Below are 18,496 nucleotides of genomic sequence, written 5' to 3' on the forward strand. Positions count from 1 at the left end.
CTCCTTTTCTTAAGAAAAATTTTGCACTTATCCTCAATCTTTGAAAGTGAAAGTTTTTGGAACTCGGAAATGGTCTATTGTAAAAGTTAACTCTTAAAACGCTAACATCAAAAATAAATTACTGAATAGTCTTTGTATTTGCTATAAAGTAAGGATGATACTTGTCGGTTATAGTCTTAAATTATGTAAAGTAGCGGTGTAATTGCATAAATAAAGTGTAAAGGTGAGGGAAACTGAGCATTGATATCAGAATACCAGATTTTTTCATCATTAACGAAGCTTAGCGTGGTTGACAATGGCAATAAATAAATCCACTCAACCAATCCAAAGGGTTTTTTCAACTGAGGAAGAGATACGCTAGAACGTATGCGTGACTTCAGTGCATAAGCATGTATCGGAATGGAGAAAGTTGCAAAATTGTTATTAATAGTATTTTTATTTGTCTGCATTTACTTGATGAACTGTTCGACTAATTCTGTCCCGTTCCAAGGTTAGAGTAGCTTGTAAGCAAGCCCTGTGCAAGGCTGACGCCTGGTTCGGTTGAGGTTAGTAAAGGTTATGGATCAATAAGGCAAACCTTCTCATTTTATAACAGCAACATGTTTGATCCAGTTCTTACAACTGCTCTGCTTTGCGGAGTCCGTGACCATATCACCTTATCCGAAAGACGGACGCTATTAACCAAACCCAATTAGCTCAGTGAAGGCTGATAGCTGGTTTTCGTTGCGTTTGTTTTACCTCAATTTTTCTCACTAGGGATTTAATGAAGCAGAAAAATCAAACGTGAAATGCCGCACGTTAATGCTTCATCCAGTCTCTGTGTTGCAAACTAAGGAATGATGTCTGGGCTTTGAATTCCATTTCTGCCAATTCTCTGACTGATGGCGCCAGTTCTGCTGTGTGTGTCTCAAACATTGTCCCTGTTCAGAAAAGAATAAAACGAGCGATACATGGTGATGAAAGTAAAAACAAACAAACCGACAAACAAAAAAGCAATAACCGATTTTTCTGCCATTAAATATTGAGAAATGAAAAGCAGCACGGAAAAACACTATTGAGAAACAAAGGTTGATGTCTCAAGACCCAGTCCTTACCTACTCTTCGTCGTTTCTCGCCGTACTGCACTTTGCCATCAAATTCGTTGACTGACACTTTCATGTTAGGTTGGATGACAGAGATGGTCTCACCTAGGTGCTCTTCCACATCTGCTAGATACTGAGAGAATTTAATCAGAGATATCAAGAGAAATAGACAAGACGTGGAAGGCTAGACAGGCTAGGCTAGACAGAGGTCTCCCATTGTTGTTACCTCCATTAAGCGGCCACTAAGCTTTTGAAACACTTAGTTTGGTTTCATTTTAACGGCATACGTTTCTGCTTAAGATTATGCTAATTATATTTATGACGAAACCTCTATTAAGCAGTCAACCCCCATTTATAGAGGTTTAATTTCCCACTTTTTTCGGAAATTATTTCGGGACTTCATTACTAGCCGCTTAGTGGAGGGTGGCTGCTTATTGGAGGGTCATCTGCATGCACGCGAGAGAGGAGGACACGCGCGCGTTCTCCTTCCTCGCAGCCTGTACAATTAGCAGCCCGTAAACCGGGGCAAGCAACTCCCATACTAGGCTTATGGCGCGATGTTTATACATTTTAGAGCACCTTTTCCTCAGAGTGAAAGTGAAAGCTCCGCTCCCTCTATGGACCCATTCAAAGTAAAAGATTTAAACGTCATTAAAAAGTCAAATTAACCATTTTCAGGTCTGTAGGTTTTGCTGACTGAATACGCGCCAAAATCGTTCTAAAAAGAAACTGCTCGCTGATGATTTATGAACATAAATTCGATAAATACACAAGTAAAGAAAGAAACGTCTACGTGTATTTACCTGTTTCTCGTCATACCAAATGGCACAGCCACCCTGATCTTTTAAGCGCGTGTTGTTACATCCTTTACCTCGGTTAGGACACGAGTGGTACCATACCTGACATGAAGAAAGAAAAAACAATGAAACAGATAACCTTTCAGCGAAGCTCAGTTCTGAAACGTTTACGGAGCTTTATTTACAATGAAAGGACGCAAAAGTTGTCCTCAAAAAGCTACATTCTACATTTCAAAGGTATCCCATGTATGTTACCTTTTCTTTCACATCTGAAACGAGTGAAAGTGCCAGGCCCATCCTACGAGAGAAAAATGACAAACACGAAGAAAAATGAACCTCTTGTACTTCACAGATAAAACTGGACTGAAAGGAACTTAACGCGAACACGATGTTAAGATACACTGCGCGCATCCCTTCTCAGATGATGCCCTTTATCAGGACAACGTGTAGTTCTAGAAAATAACACCCGCCCAGGGAGGCAACAGTGTTTAATGACCCCCCCCCCCCCCCCCCCCTAATTGTATCAAAAAGAACGATTACGTTAGCCTACCGTAAATGAAAGATCATCAACAATGATTCTTGTTTTGAAACACCGATTAACAGTAAAATAAGTGATAGCTCATACAATAGACGAGGCCCAGCTTTTAGTTTTTAGTATCTCTGCAATCTTGGAGCCCCCGGAAAAAAGACCTCGAGAAGCCACCACCCAACCCTCTCGGTAGACTGTTCACAGTCCCCTATTTTTCCGTGAAATCAAGATGGCCGCCATTAACGGTAAGACGCACTCGATCTCGACGATCACACTGAAAAATAGGGGACTGTGAACAGTCTACCATCTCGGAAATTGCCTCCTTTTAGACTCACCTTTCCCTAGGAATTTCCTTTGCCCTCCGTTAGGCGGGAAGGTGTATTGATGTTTTCTGGAACTACACCTTAAGCTCGCTCTACAACAAACTCTTTTAATTTCCAACGATCATCTTATCATACATATGATTATAACTTTCAAATAAAATCGGTACTAATTAACTAGGTGTGTCAAGCGAAAAAAAAAAAACAACTAAATATACACTAATAATTTGAACAGTGTCATGATTCAAAACCGCACCGCCCATTGATTCCCAGCATAAACGGACAGCTTTCCTCCTCCCTCTCAGGACAGAGCCGATTATTATTTCAGTTCATAGTTACCTCTCTGCTCTTCCTACTCGACCGATTCTGTGAACATAGTTCTGTTTGTCATCTGGGAATGTCACGTTCACAACTGGAAAAGGAAAGAAAATAGGGAGTTTTAGCATCGACGAAGGCGACGGCAGCGAAAACGTCACTTTTAAAATATATTGGCGTTTTTTCAAACTTTGTCGTTCGCTGAAAATGTCTAATTTAGGCAAATTTCTTTGGAGTTGATTTCTTGGGGACCGCACTTAAATCTAGAAAGAGAAAGAAAATTTCGTCGTCACTTGTTTACGTCCTCCATAAAACGTGAAATTAGGCATTTTCACGTCGTAGTGGTGCAGTAACGGCAAAGAAATGCAGAAAAAAGCGTGATGCACGTGCAAACTTATTGTTTTGCTCAATAAACCTTATTGTTTTTTTGACGTTCTCGTTGCCGTCGCCGTCATCGTAGCTAAAACGACCTATTAGCCTTACTAAGCCTTATTTAGCGTTTGAGTCTGTATTCATTTACATTTTGTATTAGGAGATTACAATTGCTTCTACGCAAAGGCAGCCAAGTCTTGTCCAAATAATTTACAAACCGTTGAACAGAAACTTAACCATCTTCGGAGACCCAGAGCCAGTCATTCGGAAGAAATGGCGCAAAAAGAGTTCTGAAGCACGAGCGAGTGCTCTCCTTAACTTTCGTGGCGCCATTACTCCTGACACAACTGACTGCTCTTGGGTCACCAAGGATAGAATTTAACAGTAGCACCCGTATTTATAGGAAGATAAAAAATTGTTCTAAGTCAAGACTTACCATATGGCACACCAGTGATGTCAATACCTCTTGCCGCAACGTCAGTACAGATAAGGAATCTCACTTCACCCTCCTTCAAGATACAAAAAAGGGAATTCCCCACTTCAGAAACTCTAGGGAGAATGGGCACAAGTATTGGTTGCAGTGATTTCGGGGATCGTTTAGATAGAAAAGCGTCAGTTGTGATTGGTCGAGTCGATGGTATCCATGGCAACCATTAACCAATCACAAGTAACGCTTAATCGTTGCATCGAATGCTAGTACCCATTCCCTGTATAGTTTGTTGAGTGGGGAATGACGTTAGTAGAAGAAGCGCAAACCTTGTACAAAATGAACTCTCTCTAATGAACATACAACCTCGGTTACAGGACAACGCTTCTTTCCTACTTACCAAACTTCCCATTTGCATTCACAACTCACTAGTAAAAGTTTACCATTTTAAATAGGATTTTAGTTACTCTCCAACACTGCCAACACTGTCGGGTCGAAAAACCGTTACTTATTTTAACGAGCATTCACACAATTTGAACTCATTTCTCTTTAAGTGATTACTGGTACCTTAAAAGCTTGCAAGTTGGATTTCCTTTCCTGTGGGGATCTGTCACTATGAAGGCATACACATGAATACTCGTTGACCATAGCATTAGGACCTGTATATAAAAAAGGAAGAGGCTTGTTTACGCGAAGATACAAGCATACAATTTCTTAAATTACCTGGCAAAATAGTATTAAATATTATACTCACTGCCACTTCAAGAAGCAAAAGCAAGTAAAAGTACCCCCAATATCTTCAGTTTCACTTAATTCTCTACAAAGTCGAGAATTAAATCATTCTTCTTTAGGAGTTTGGGATAGTGCAAGCGTATCCTAGCCACCGAAATGACCTGTGGTATTTATTCTCTGATCTTACCTCCCCCTACAGAGACTAAGTGCTTCTCTACGTTGTCACAATCCAGCTTTGTACGACAGAAGATGATGGCTTGGTCCATCTTATGTTCGTTAATAGCCGCAACAAGGTATTCTACTTTAAGAATCTTCACAGCTTGAGACAGAGATTCTGATCGCAAAGGGAAATGAATAAGCACAAAAAAGTTAACAAAATGAGACTACTGAACCTTTTTTTACAATGCAGTAAACGAGCACAACAACTACCACTTTATTCTGTCTGGTCACTGCCCATGATAAAATTGTAAAATGCATGGGCTTTCGGCGCGACGCCTACTGTGTTTCTTCGATTCCGCACCAAACGACAGTTGTAAGAGAAGTTATGCTCGGAAATTTCTTTTAAAATTACTAAAATATAATCCATCACTGATCCATTGGGACACATCTATATGTAATTGTTTTGATAGAAAACGTGACAATGATAGAAAGCCACATACCTTGAATCGGAGAAAATGTTTCTATTATAACCATAATTCTAAATATTATAATCAATTTTCATTTAGCCAATGAGAAGACAGTTTATGAGTACAATGTAGAATAATAAAAATTCGTTAGTACCTGGACTTTGACCGCCGGATTTTATGTTGTCTTTCGCGTGAATGCCATCCGTCTAAATGAAAAGAGACCTGTTGATGATTTACTTATAGTTTACTAATTATCAAAGCCTGCGTGGCAGGCGCAAAAAAGGAGAGGGGAGGGGAGGGGAGGGGAGGGAGGGGGAAATAAGCACGAAAGGAAAAATGGACAGGAAGTCCCTTTCCTTTTCTGTCCGTTTCCTCTTCTTTTAAGTCTTTCCTCCTCTTCCCTCCTGTTTTGACGCTTGCTGAACAAGGGGACATCTGTACCCACCTTAACTTTATTTTTGTTTTTTTGCCACGAGGTGTCTATCCTGGGATCAACATGGCAAACCTAAAAAATAAAAAAAAAGAAAGAAATAAGGCAAAGGTCGGTGGAGTCATGCCAAATTACTCCGTTGTTATCTAGCCAGTTTCTATGCTGCGTAATCACACATAAGAAGTGTGGGCGCAAGTAGGAGAAACGCGCACGAGATAAGAGGACATGTGCGAGAAGAAGAAGGTCAAATAGGCCATGTCCGAGCTCCAAAATCTCTCACTTTCAAAACGAGGCTATGTTTAAAAACCTTTATTGCTAAATTAGTTTTACTTACATGAGAAAAAAAATCATTTTTATTTCAGTAGCTTCGGGGGAACTGGGAACTGGGCTATTGCTTTTTTGTTTATAATTGCTGATAAAATCGAGAAACGCTACACTTCTTTCTGAACAGCATGTTCTAGAAACGAAAGTGAGATAAACCAGGAATCTAAGAAAGTATTTTAACCGCAGTGAGGTTTGAGCGCACGACCTATGGATAATATAAGATAGACTTTAGTTTTATCTCAAGCCTGATTTTCACATAAGTCACTATAATCGTTCATATGCATAGCTGGATTTCTTTCAGCGACTGTAGCTATCACAAGAACACCAGGCTTAGCTGATTGCAAGTTAACAAGTTACTTAACCCTTTAAGACCCAATATCCACATACAAATTCTCCTGACTGATCTCCATACATTTCCTTAAAGAATTAGTTGGGAGAATTTACTAAAAGATCAAAGCATTTTCCCTTTGGTGATCATTTTATTAGTTCCCCAAAACCGTTTCCACTTGATGAAGTATGGACACTGTTAGGAGAAAATTTGCGTTGTTGGCACTTAAAGGGATAAAGAAAAAATCTCTGCAAAACCAACAGATTGCATATTACCACATGGTGAACGGTTTCAGGAACAGCATCCTGGCCTTTGAGATCAACCCACGTTGGAAAATGCATAATTTTATCCTAGGACGAAAGGATCCACGTTACATAGTTACAAAGACATAATCAAAACCACGTAGGTGAATAATGGTGATTGCCTACAAAGGAAAAAACTCTGAGAACCATACCTTATAGGACTGAGTATCCCCACTACGGTCATGTGAAGTACCCTTACGACGGACTCAATTTATTGGGAGTTTCGATGGACACCCTATTTTACTTTCACAGACAACTTCAAAACACCGCGAATTTATACCCAAATAACTTTTGCGTCTAAAGAAAACTTCGACATTTCATCCTTCTTGGACATTGCAAGAGATGATGACCCTATACCACGAGACGAATTACAGATTCCGTCGAAGTCGATCCAGCGAAAGTAGCTTGATTTGTTTTGTTTAAACATGACAGGATAAAGCACAAATTTCTTCCTACTAACTCTATTTCTCTCAGTGAATGATAAGTCATTGATTGTCAAACTCACAGCTAGTTTCTTGACTTCAAAAGAATGAAGGGTTGCTGAACACACAATCATCTGTAAAACAAGAGGCAAAGCCCGTTGGTTGGAATAGTGTTACGTCAAAAGAAGCCTCTCAATAAAGTCTATGAGCTGTTAGTTCCCTTCAGTGTATGCGTATTGCTGAAAAAAGGTTCCTATTTTCCCTATTGAAGCTAGGCATATTGGACCTCATATTGCGTCAAAGTGAAACCAAAACGATTTAAGACTTGTTCGAACGTATTTCAATTAGAGTCGAGCGTGTGTTTTTATAGCTTCGTCACGTTGCAAAGATTGCTCAGGTATATGTGAGCTAGAGGAATAATTGATTGCTGTGGCTATGATAAGTTTATCAAATGAGTTGAGCTAATTACCTGTAACCGTTTACCATCTGGACTCATTTTAGGAATTTTACTAAAGATTTTCAGAATCAGGTCCTGGTTTCCCTGTGAAAGTAAACCGTCCTGAAAAAAAAAAACGCAGATGCAAGGTTAACACTAAATAATCAAATCAAGTTTGTAAAGCGCCGTGTTCGCAGCTTTCTACACAAACTTTCCTTGGCGGGCTTTTGAGGGGTAGGAACACCTGACGAAGCCCAAGAAGGTCTCAGTACAGGGCTAGCGTTAGCGTGCTCGTGACCTGAGGGATTGATGGCCTCCTTGAATCATTCGAGGAGGGAATTATTAGAAAGCTTCACGTATACATATCCCTCAAAAATAGAAAATGAGCAGATAAAAAAAAACTCAAAACAATTCTTATGGATAAAAAATTGCGTGAAAGTACTAATTTAGGTGTGTAGACGACAGATCTTCGGCCGAAGGCTACTTCTCAGTTGACGCAAAGGATTTCCTCACAAGGCTACAGCAAAATTAACCATATTTATAGAACACATATATCGCCTCTAAACAAACCGTTCAAGCGACTTTATGACCATTTTAACCGTTAAACATACCGCTTCATCCAGGACAAAAAATCGGACCTGAAAAATTAATGGTATAGCTAAATTTAAGTTATATTAAATCAAAAAGCAAATAGCCAATTGGCTTTTTACTATTTAGACAAGGGGCCCGTTTCTCGAAAGGCCCGGTAAGGTAAGCGCCCCAGAATTCATTTCGTTTTTTATTTCATATCTAAATTTGGTAATCCTAGTAATGTTTAAATAACAAAAGCCATAAATGTTTCCCCCAGAACTAAAAACCCTGAAGGATTCTGGTAGCAGTAGTAGTAAAGTGAAGCCATCGTTCAAATGGCCTATTAAACAACGGACTGCTCTGAAACGTTGGCAGTTGAAATTATCACATGGTATAAACAATGACACAGAATACCTGAGAGAGGTTAATTTTATCAGTTGAAATAAAATCATCAAGTTTTCCCGGTGTACCCGTCACTATGTCTACCTATGCAAACAAAATAGAAAAGGAAAAAAAATTATTACAAAATGTTATCACTGGTGATGATGGACAAGTTAGGAGAAACAGCGCACCACTCAAACTATTTAGAACTAATATTCATTCAGCAATTAGGTATCCTTCTTTTTCTTTTGAATTCCACGAGCGTCTGCTAATATCTATCCCTCTTGGACATGAGCAGCACAAAAATTATTTGATATTAGAAGCTCCAAGGCTCTTTGCGGAACAAAAGGATACCGCTTATTATACAAAGAGCCCGCCCATACGTGCACAGTTCTACCGACTAAGGGTTTCCACCATCAAGACGTAACACAAGCTGATAACTTTGCCTGCACAACAAACGTTATTTTTACGCCCTTTTCAGGCGAGTGAAGGCAAGCGCGAAGCATAACGACGAGAGAAGGCGCTTTCCGGGCCTTCCCAGGTCGCACGTGTCTCGCGCATCACGCGCGCTTCGTGCTTCGTTCGCCCGAAAGACGCGAAAAAATAGCGCCTCTTCTGCACGCTAGATTATACCGCGTGGAAGGCATGACGTTGTGGAGGTGCAAAAACAAGCTTGATTATCCAACAGATTAGAAACAACCGCTTCAAGGTCAAAATCCACCATTAAGAGCTGTTCAAGATCCTGTTAAATAAACCATTTCCGCGCGAGTACTTCCACAGCTCCCCCCCCCCCCCCCCCCACCCTCAGTGAACTCTCGCCTCCTCCTTGAGGCTCTTGTATTTGGAAATAGAATAGTACTCTGGGAGGGAAAAAAGGCGGTATTTCACGGGGAGTTGCTTAATTGCTTAATTTTGGCTTTGAAAAGGTGTGATTATTCGTGCACATGCACTTACTCAAAGAATCACGCTGTGAACTTACTCCTTCATTTAACTGCTGAACTTGTGTCTTGACATTCTCTCCGCCAATCAGTAGTACCTCCCTAAAAGTTAAAAAAAAAGTGCACTTCGGCGTTCAACTGAACGGCCACGCTTGTAAACAGCACAACTGGTTATACTATGGTCATCTTGGTTTTTTAAAACCTTCTCTCTTTAACCTAGACTGTAGTAGGGCCATAATGAAATCTACTGGATCACCAGTAATGAAGATGCCAGTATTTTTTTTCTTTTACAGCTGTTGTACCCTTTGCCAAATTACTCTTTACTGGAACAAGTGAAACACTACGATAAAAATTAAAGTTTAATTTTGGAAGTTGCGTTTATACTTGAAGTGCGTTCTTGAAGTTTATTGCGTTTGACGTAGAAGAACTCATGCACTCCTAATACAGAATGAAGTGAGACTGTATAGACAACCGTTGTTGATCTAACGGATCTTGGGATACCTGTCTTGAATCCCCGCAGATATCACATGGGCGAATGACATAATAGAAACTTTCAGATTCGCGGACGAGAACGACTACGACTAAGATATTTGATTTAAAGTTTTTTCGCGTATTGTCAAAAAATAGACACCCCGGAATTCTTCACTGTACTTTTTCTCCCTAGAAAAGTTAGCACTGTTATGGTTATTGAAAGACGTTGAACCCTCTCCAGATTGCAAAATGCTAAAACTTCTAATAACTTGTTCCCGCCATTACGACACTCTCGCTAAAACTCGTAGTAGAGTGACAACGGCTACCACGTTTTCCCGCCAAAATGACGCTGGCTCACGCGCGAGTACTTTTTGCTATTGAGAAAATCTCGTACTCGTAGTCGTTCTCGTCTTAGAATCTAAAGGTCTCTAATCTCTAACTAGGCAATGAAGAGGGAGGCGGCAGGGCATCGAGATTATTTGACGTATTCCGTAATCATGTTCAAATCATGCTTTGATCATCGCTAGTATGTATATATATATATAATAGAATAAGCTACTGACGATAACATGAAAACTTACTTCACTTGAGGATTTGGTAAAAACTTCCTGAAGTTTGATATCTGATTGTGGGTCTGTGATATTCAGAGACAAGGGCAATATTACGACTACAAACCATTAACGTAAATAGCGCCAAGTTTCCCCAAAACGGCACATCTTTGATACAGACGTTTGTATGGGAAACAGCTATAAATATACTTCATTTTTATCCAGGCAATCCCTGTTTCTCTAATTGTCCAGATCGTTCCGCATCACATCAGTGGCGTTTTCACTGGATCGTCTAGTCTCCCACCCAGGCGTTTTAGGGGTGTCATATTTCCTCCTTCCAACTCCCCTAAAAACGTCTGCATGGGAGACTACTGCATCGTTATGATCGTTTAAACAAATTTTGAGACGACTTGGCTGATCTAGACCTTTGCATGAAAATTACTCTTTGCCAAGGTCGAGTATAGTGACACAAAAAATTGCCTTAAAGTAGACTGGAATACTACAACGATGTGCTCTGTATTTGCCTTACTATGTTAAAATTCACTTGAAACAAAAGCAATGTAATGTGAATAGCAAACATAAGTCATTGCCCTAAGCTTCAAATAAGTGCCAACCTTCCAACTGGTTCCCCATCCAGCCCCAGGAAATTTTAAACCCAGCACCTGGCTACTGATCACTTATTTAGCAGCTGACCTGTAAATTACATACGAGCTATTTCACTTTATCAAGCAACTGTTACTTTATAACTATAGGAGACCAATAAAAGCTAGGATATTATTAAAAACCTCACCTGTTGAGCCAGTTCTCTTGAAGGCTGTAAAAGAGAATTCACACAGGGTAAGTATTCATGTCAAGGTAAAATGATGAATTTAAGCCTTTAAACCCTAAGATCAAAATTTGAATTCTCATTTGTTGCCCCTATTCATTTCTCACAGAAGTAGTGGGAAGAAGTTGATAAAATATCAAGAAAGTTCATCTTGTGTGATCATGCGCGTAATTCTCATGACCACTCTGTCTTACAAAGCACTGATATTACAAGGAGAAATTTGATGCTGATCACTCTTAGGGCTTAAAGAGTTAAGAGGCCATCAGTGTCATGACAACAGGTACAGCTGAGGTGCACATTTATGTCTTTGCTGCTTTAAAAACTACTGTCGCAGTTTAGTTCTAATGAAAAGCGGTTAAAAGTTAACACCAAATTAAAAATAACAAGCCACAATGTAGGCCCAAAAGCAGACACGAAGTTTCAGTCTGCTAATTCCCTCTTATTTCCTGCTGATTTCCTCTTAAAATTGAGGAAGAAGATGCAGCCTTTGCTTTGCTTGACCCTTCACATTGCAGGAATAACACCCTAAAAATGGCCGTCCTATCTCCAGCAGGGAAAGTACATGTATAAACATTGTGACCTCAAGTAGTACTTGGTAATAAATACATTGAAACCTAAATTACTGATTTATTGCCTTATTCATTCCATTCAGCTAACGTGTTGAATGGTAGAGTTTTTAGCCGGACGTAGGAATGATCACAGAGCACAACATAACAGCATTAGAGATTTGAGTAAAGGGTTAAAATAATAATAATATTTATTATTTGGTATTGCGCAAATTAACATATATCAAATGATCAAATGCGCAGAAAACCAGTTGCCTGTCAGTAATGGAACTTAATGAGCAGAATGGTTGCCTCACAATATTAGCACTATAAATTGTGATAATTAAAACACAACTTGATGTGACTCCTGCTCAGTGTAACAATAGCACTTGGTGAAACTAAAACACTGCAATTCATGCACAGTACCTCCATTATGATTGCAGATGGACTACATTTGTTGCTAAACTTTCCAGATTTGGGCTGTGCAGCAGCTGATGCTCCTGGAAATATTTTTAAAAGCAAATAGGAAGATAAAAAAAGTAAATAACTTTTTGATACTGTAACAGTCGAGTGTCTCGAAAAGGGACTTTAAGTGAAAAATGACGTCCCATTGGACTGGGCAGCAATAAAAAAAGTTAGGCCTAATTTGCTTTCATACATTGAATCAGGTTGCCAAAAAACTGAATTTTCTGAAGCCAACATTCTATCATATTTTGTTGTATCATTCTTTGCAAGACACTTTGACAAGTCACTTGGAATCTGTCCCTCACCAAATGCAGAATTTTTAAGAACTTTCTGTCTGAGAAGGAAACAGAATTAAATAGACTGTGCCCTCTGGATGGTAACAGATAATAGCATACCTCCTATCATATTTGATGCACTCACTGCATTAGCTGGGGCTTTGGACAGTGCTGTGTATCCACCCTTAAATATATACAATATAGCAGTGCAATGTAAAACTTAAAGTATACGAGAACCGACGGTGATTTCATAGGGATTTCAGAGAGCTTAAAGGGGCAGGTAAATATGCTATTTAAGGCAACTTCAGCACTAAATAAACACAGAGTAAGCATTTATAAGATGAAATGGCATGTAGAAAGCAAGGTGCAATCAATGGACTTTACAAAGACAAAGCAATGCCATCATTCAGGGCTGCTATTAAGGTTCAACATTATGTAAAAACCTGTACTGTCAGGGAAAGTAGCCAATCATTCGTCCCACAAATCTTCCTATACTTGTTTTATTTGACTAATGACAGCCCTGTAACTTACTGGAGCCAAAAATGCTTCAAGAATTACCCAGACTTTTTTAGGAATAACTCATTAATTTTCCACTGTACCTTGGGAGGATATTGAAATGGTGAATCACCAAAGTTAAACAACAGCTCTGCATTCTGCATATCATAGAAAAAACAGTGAAAAAAATATTAGAATAATCACAGAAGTTAAAACACACTTCTACAGACGGATACACTGAAGCATTGAGTGACTTTACTTCTTATTTTTTCTTGCTGTATGAAGTACATTTTTTTGCAGTTGACATGTCTGGAATACTGCAAATTCTGATAAACTTTATAATTCCCTACAACATTTTAATACTGTGTAATACCCTCAATCAAATGACGATTGTCATGTTGGATCAGAGCAAGCTACATATAGGATCTCTTGCAATTCCTTTCTACTTGCCTTTAACACAACTGCAGCAAAAAAGGTGTTTCCTTGAAAGCTTCGATGAATCTCAAATGCCTTGCCTAAATCCACTCCTACAAAACAATGTAACATTTGATGCAAACCAGTCAGATTTCATGTTCAGGTACACTACAATATTTCTAATAATTAGAAATTTAATAATTTATTAAATTCCCCATAATTAAATTCATGTTCAGGTGCATTACCAATATTTCTAATTAAATTCCCTCTCGGCAAGGCCTGCCAATGGCTCTATTTTATGTAGACCAGTGTTGTTCTTTTGACTTAAAACCTTAGGTGCCCAAGTGTTCAAAATCTCAAACACAGAGGGAACTTTTAACATCTCAGATGAAAACATCATGCACAGAAGTTGAACTTGACCAAGTAAGCCTCATGGGACTATTCTTAATGCAGTGAATAATGACAATATTAAACATTGTATCAAGTTAATTTTTTACCATTTTTGCTAAATTTTATAGATCCATTATCAAGATCGATATAGCATCCAATAGTATCATTGATTCCAAATGGCTGGAGAATAAATAGACAAAAAAGTACATTTCTTAGTTCATAGAGTTCTTAGATAACAAATTCATGTCATTTCTACTTACGTCATGAATATACAATTGGCAAGGACCACTCAATAGTGCCATCTCTATAAATTTAGTAGTTTTTTCAAGGTCTCATAGGGATAAGTGTACTAGAAGCCACTCAAGGTGCAGAACAAAACCAAAGTAAACAAGGCTAGAACAATGGAAGTCAAGGTTGGTAGGGTTTCTCAACTTACCAGAAGCCAATTTTGATCTTGAAGATCTACTAGTAGTCAGAGCTGAACAGTTTTACGTCTTATAATGTTCAGAATTAACTACCGCTCTACCCCTGCAGAAGACCAGTTGACAACTTGCACAGATTTTTTAATTCAAACTGTGGATCACTCAAGAGATATTTTAATAGAGCCATTGATAGGACCACAGCATCATCAAATTACCCACAGACAAATTAGTCAATCATTGCAGTTACTGTAAAAATATTCACTCCATTGAATCCAATAAGAAGGAAGTTATTTTTGTGAATGTATTAATTATAAAAAAAAACATAACGAGGTAATAATCAGCTGATTATTAAACAGTGTAGTTATCTTCTTATAATACTCTACCTCTCCGTAGGTGTCAAATTGTCTTCCAAATGACTTTTTGCCAGTTCCTCCAAACCCATATCCTTGTTTATCAGTTCCTGAAGGTCAACAACATTAACACATTAATTAAAAACAGTTATAAAGCAGGAGAAATAAAGATTTAATAGGACTTGTTTCTGCTGTTTGCTGTACTTTCATGGTAAATTTACAACACATTTATCAGTTTCAAGCCATTCCTCATTGAGGTTCACAGCTCAAACATTTTGACTGCTTCTTTGGGGGACAATGGACATTTTAAACTAATTGGTCATTAAACTTACCAAGATCTAGAGATGCGAGATCTGTGGCCCACCCAACACGGCAAAGACCCTCATCTGTTACAGTAGCTTCATAGTAGTACATGCCTATGGCAATGATGAAGGTAATAATACGTTTTTAACAGTTTGACCTAGGACACAACGTGTGCACACAAAATTAGATAAATGATTCACTGTATAATGGACTTACCCTGCTTAACACCGAGAGTGGAGCGGCATCCTTGCCATCTAAAATGATTGCGACTTTGGCACAGTAGACCTTTCTCATCAATGGCTACAAACCAGGGCATAATGTCATAAATATTTATTAAAAATAATAATAAAATAGTAGGTTGAGTTTGATCGTCCGGGTGAATGTAGTCCTGAATAGGACTGTTGTTGTTGACAGTGACTGACGTTTCGACAACCTGTACGGTAGTCATCTTCACTCTTGACTCTGAAGATGACTACTGCACAGGTTGTTGAAACGAATTGAATTCAAGTTTTTTAGAGCCCAGAACTTAATGCATAAGTTTATTTATTGCAATCTTTTTGTACTGAGATCTGAGCTTATTAGGTCAGCATATGAATGATCAATAGGCTTACTTATTGCTGTCAATAAGATCAGCCCAAATTTGGATTAACGTCTCTGGATGAAAAGTGTGTCATCTGAAACAGGTCTTAATTTAAATACTCACCAAAATCTTGGTCTCTGTCATGTTGACTCATTCTAAAAGTGGTTGGTGCTAATAACGGAATGAAATTTGAGAAGTCAAGTGTCAGATTAGAATTTATAAATACGTCTGTCCAGAGTATTCATACAAATTCAAATTAATATACTCAAGATAAATTCTTTAAAAGAACATATATGTGCACTGAGATGCAATTTTATAGATATTACATAATTCCCTCAATCCATAAAATTGACTTTTGGAGTGAAACTATTCTCATGGACACTAAAACCCTGAATGTACAGTACAGATGCCCATGCAATTTCGTTTAAGGGGCCAAGAAAGATGGTGATGGCTGTGCTGTAGCAGTATTTGGTGACGACTCACTATTCCTTCATGTGAGAATAAATACTGTTAACTTTTACTCAAACCTTGAAAGCAAGGCATGCTAGATCAGATTAAGTTAATTTAGAGCTCTTGTGCCATACACACGAAGACAACAAACTGAACTACCGGTAATTTCTAAACACCACAACAGACTGAGTTATTAGTGAGATCAATTAATTCACTATAGCCAAGAGAATGAAAGGGTTTATGCACAAAAGGTTGCCTTTAAGTCATAAAATTATATATTATAAAATTGTACCAGTTGATGGAGCTGCACTGGAGGCAGGACGAGAAGTCTTGCCACTGAGAGCATCTCTTACTGTTTCATGCACAATTTGAATCACAGGTAAACAAAATGCCTGATCAGAAATGGAATAAGAAAATAGCATTGTCAGTCACAGGCCCTGCAAGGCTTGAATTTTCTATGATAGTTAGGAGGCTTTTTGGATTAACATTATAATAAATTTCACAAGAACAAAAAACAACTTACAATAACAACATCAAAGCCAGGGCTTGAAATAGATATAGATATAGCCTGCCTTTTTTAATTTTTGGCAGGCCATACAAATTCTGATTATTCTACCTATGAAACCATATTATTTGGATATTTTAGTCCTGAACAGTCAAGTGCATGGCTTTCAAATATTGAATAACTGAAAAAAAAAAAAAACACCTGTGACCTCCTGCTCCACAGACTTGTGCTCTCCCAACTGAGCTTAACCGGGTAGTGGTGTTGTAGTCACTAAAGCAGTGATTTTGTTGCCTATGCGTCCTTTATCCCTGACGCATAAAAATAACCAAAGACGCAAAATAATTGATGAAATGCAACCCATGGGATGAAATGAACAATTGATCGATTTGAAGATGGTTTGGTGGAATATCCTGTATGAGTGATTTCTAATGTATATTTATTTTAGCCTTTTTTGTGCTTTAAATATAATTTATTTTATACAGGACTATATTTTAATTTCAGTAAAATAAAGAGTTTTGGCATCTGTCTCCAGATTAACTGTCTAGTTACATAAAGGCCCAAACATTTTCAATTTAAGACTCCTTGTTTTTTTAACTGGGACTCATTGGTTATGGACAGGGACTCATGATTTTTCACAAGATGAGTTCCACGACTCACCATGACTATTTGTTACAAAATCACTTAAAGAAAACTTATTTCATACCCCAGTCTTTCCACTTCCAGTCTCAGCAGCCTGTGTAGAAAGTGCAGATCAGCATAACATTAAAAATTTACTTTGGTGTTTGGTCTGCAAAAATGAACTGATGATTGGACTGTGAAATAAATGTGTTCTAACCATAAGCACATCTCCACCTCCAAGGATCAGAGGAATGGCTTCAGCTTGAACATCAGTCGGTAGACTGAAAAGAACAAATCAATAATAATATTATTAAAAAATTTAAGTCTCCCGCAGCTCAAATATCTGAAATTTTTGATTGACTTTCAGAAAACAGAGTTTCGTTGTTGTTCTATACAGTACCACTTGGCCCGAGGTAGGAAGGCCATATAAAACTGATGGGGACGCTTGTCAGAAAATTCAAATTAAATCCCTAAGGGAGACCAATGTGGGTGTGGCTCGGCTCAAGCTTAAACTGACCCCTAAAAGAGACCAGATGAAAACAGACACCACGCAATTTTTTGTAAATTTCTTTAAGTAGAGCCCCCAGTGATACCAGAATGGCTAAATCAAATGTCTTTCCCTCCCAAACACCCTAAATGAGACCAAAATTTGCAATTTAGGCCCCTAAGCGAGACAACAACCACCCCTAGCACTTTTATAAGGGGATTCCCCCCAGGTCACTGGGTAGCCTGTGAGAGATAATCTCCAGGCCCTGGTTGTTCAAACGTTGGATAGCACTATTCTTCTGATAAACCACTGTCTAGTGGATAAGTATTGGAGAAACCAATAGTATTGCACTATCTACTGTAGAGCGATTTATCCGGTGGATAGTGCCATCCACCTCTTGAACAACTGGGGCCGATGTCAGATCTGCAAAGGTTAACATCTAAATTCATTCAGTTTAATAGATAATCTATCAGTCAAGAATACTTACAGCCAATCCATGTCTTCCACTGCTTTGCAAATCTCAGGAAGCAAGCCAAACTCTAACAATTTATTATAAGAAAAGTTAAACACTTTTTATCGCTTTGGCAGTTTTGAATTTTCTGGGTTTCATATCACACAGTCACACAAGGACAGAATGTGAAACAATGAAACCAAGAACTAGAAAAGCAACTGCACTTCCTGTCCAACACATTCTACTGCAAGTACATGTCAGCTGTAGTGTGCAAGAAAAAACAGCTGAAAAAAACACGTACACGTGTTTCAAAGAACTAGATGCGTGGTGTGGGCCGAGGTATATAGTATGAGGGCGATATCTAAATAACTTAAGCTTCACGATATATAAGTAAATACTACGCAGTAATTGGAAGTTTCCAAGAACTGTAGCGACTGTTTTTTCTTCAAAAATATATTAAACTTGTCTACCTGAAAAGTGTCCCGCCATTTTGAATCCAGAGCGCTGTAAAAGAGTGAGACTGGAAATAGTAGTGCCAGTGATTCTCATAATGACAGCTGAATTTCTGCT

At 38.5% G+C, this 18,496-nt stretch overlaps 1 protein-coding gene across 1 annotated transcript; it reads right to left on the reverse strand.

Moving 5' to 3' along the window:
• Positions 1 to 470: 470 nt before the first annotated feature.
• Positions 471 to 18,446, reverse strand: LOC140927548 (ATP-dependent RNA helicase DDX1-like). Its single transcript, XM_073377215.1, has 32 exons — positions 18,397 to 18,446; positions 17,963 to 18,014; positions 17,206 to 17,269; positions 17,074 to 17,103; positions 16,158 to 16,257; positions 15,539 to 15,586; positions 15,052 to 15,135; positions 14,865 to 14,948; positions 14,566 to 14,642; positions 13,868 to 13,940; positions 13,407 to 13,483; positions 13,061 to 13,114; positions 12,582 to 12,645; positions 12,148 to 12,221; positions 11,141 to 11,164; positions 10,384 to 10,436; positions 9,373 to 9,433; positions 8,427 to 8,498; positions 8,054 to 8,080; positions 7,476 to 7,565; positions 7,090 to 7,140; positions 6,558 to 6,632; positions 5,646 to 5,705; positions 5,355 to 5,406; positions 4,762 to 4,908; positions 4,410 to 4,501; positions 3,852 to 3,924; positions 3,068 to 3,140; positions 2,135 to 2,177; positions 1,886 to 1,981; positions 1,095 to 1,215; positions 471 to 920 (listed from the first exon to the last, which is right to left on the reverse strand). The coding sequence occupies exons 1-32, from the start codon at positions 18,413 to 18,415 to the stop codon at positions 799 to 801; spliced, it is 2,232 nt and encodes a 743-aa protein (XP_073233316.1). The 5' UTR covers positions 18,416 to 18,446; the 3' UTR covers positions 471 to 798.
• Positions 18,447 to 18,496: the final 50 nt, after the last annotated feature.

The sequence above is a fragment of the Porites lutea genome, chromosome 2 (assembly GCF_958299795.1).
Source record: "Porites lutea chromosome 2, jaPorLute2.1, whole genome shotgun sequence".
In the NCBI taxonomy this organism is placed as follows: Eukaryota; Metazoa; Cnidaria; class Anthozoa; order Scleractinia; family Poritidae; genus Porites; species Porites lutea.

What these genes read in the sequence shown, in the direction of transcription:
- LOC140927548 (XM_073377215.1), bottom strand. An exon ending in CTGGAAGTGGAAAGACTGGG is followed by an intron (nt 16,258 to 17,073) that starts GTATGAAATAAG and finishes ATTTCTGATCAG; the next exon opens with GCATTTTGTTTACCTGTGAT. An exon ending in CACTCTCGGTGTTAAGCAGG is followed by an intron (nt 14,949 to 15,051) that starts GTAAGTCCATTA and finishes TCATTGCCATAG; the next exon opens with GCATGTACTACTATGAAGCT.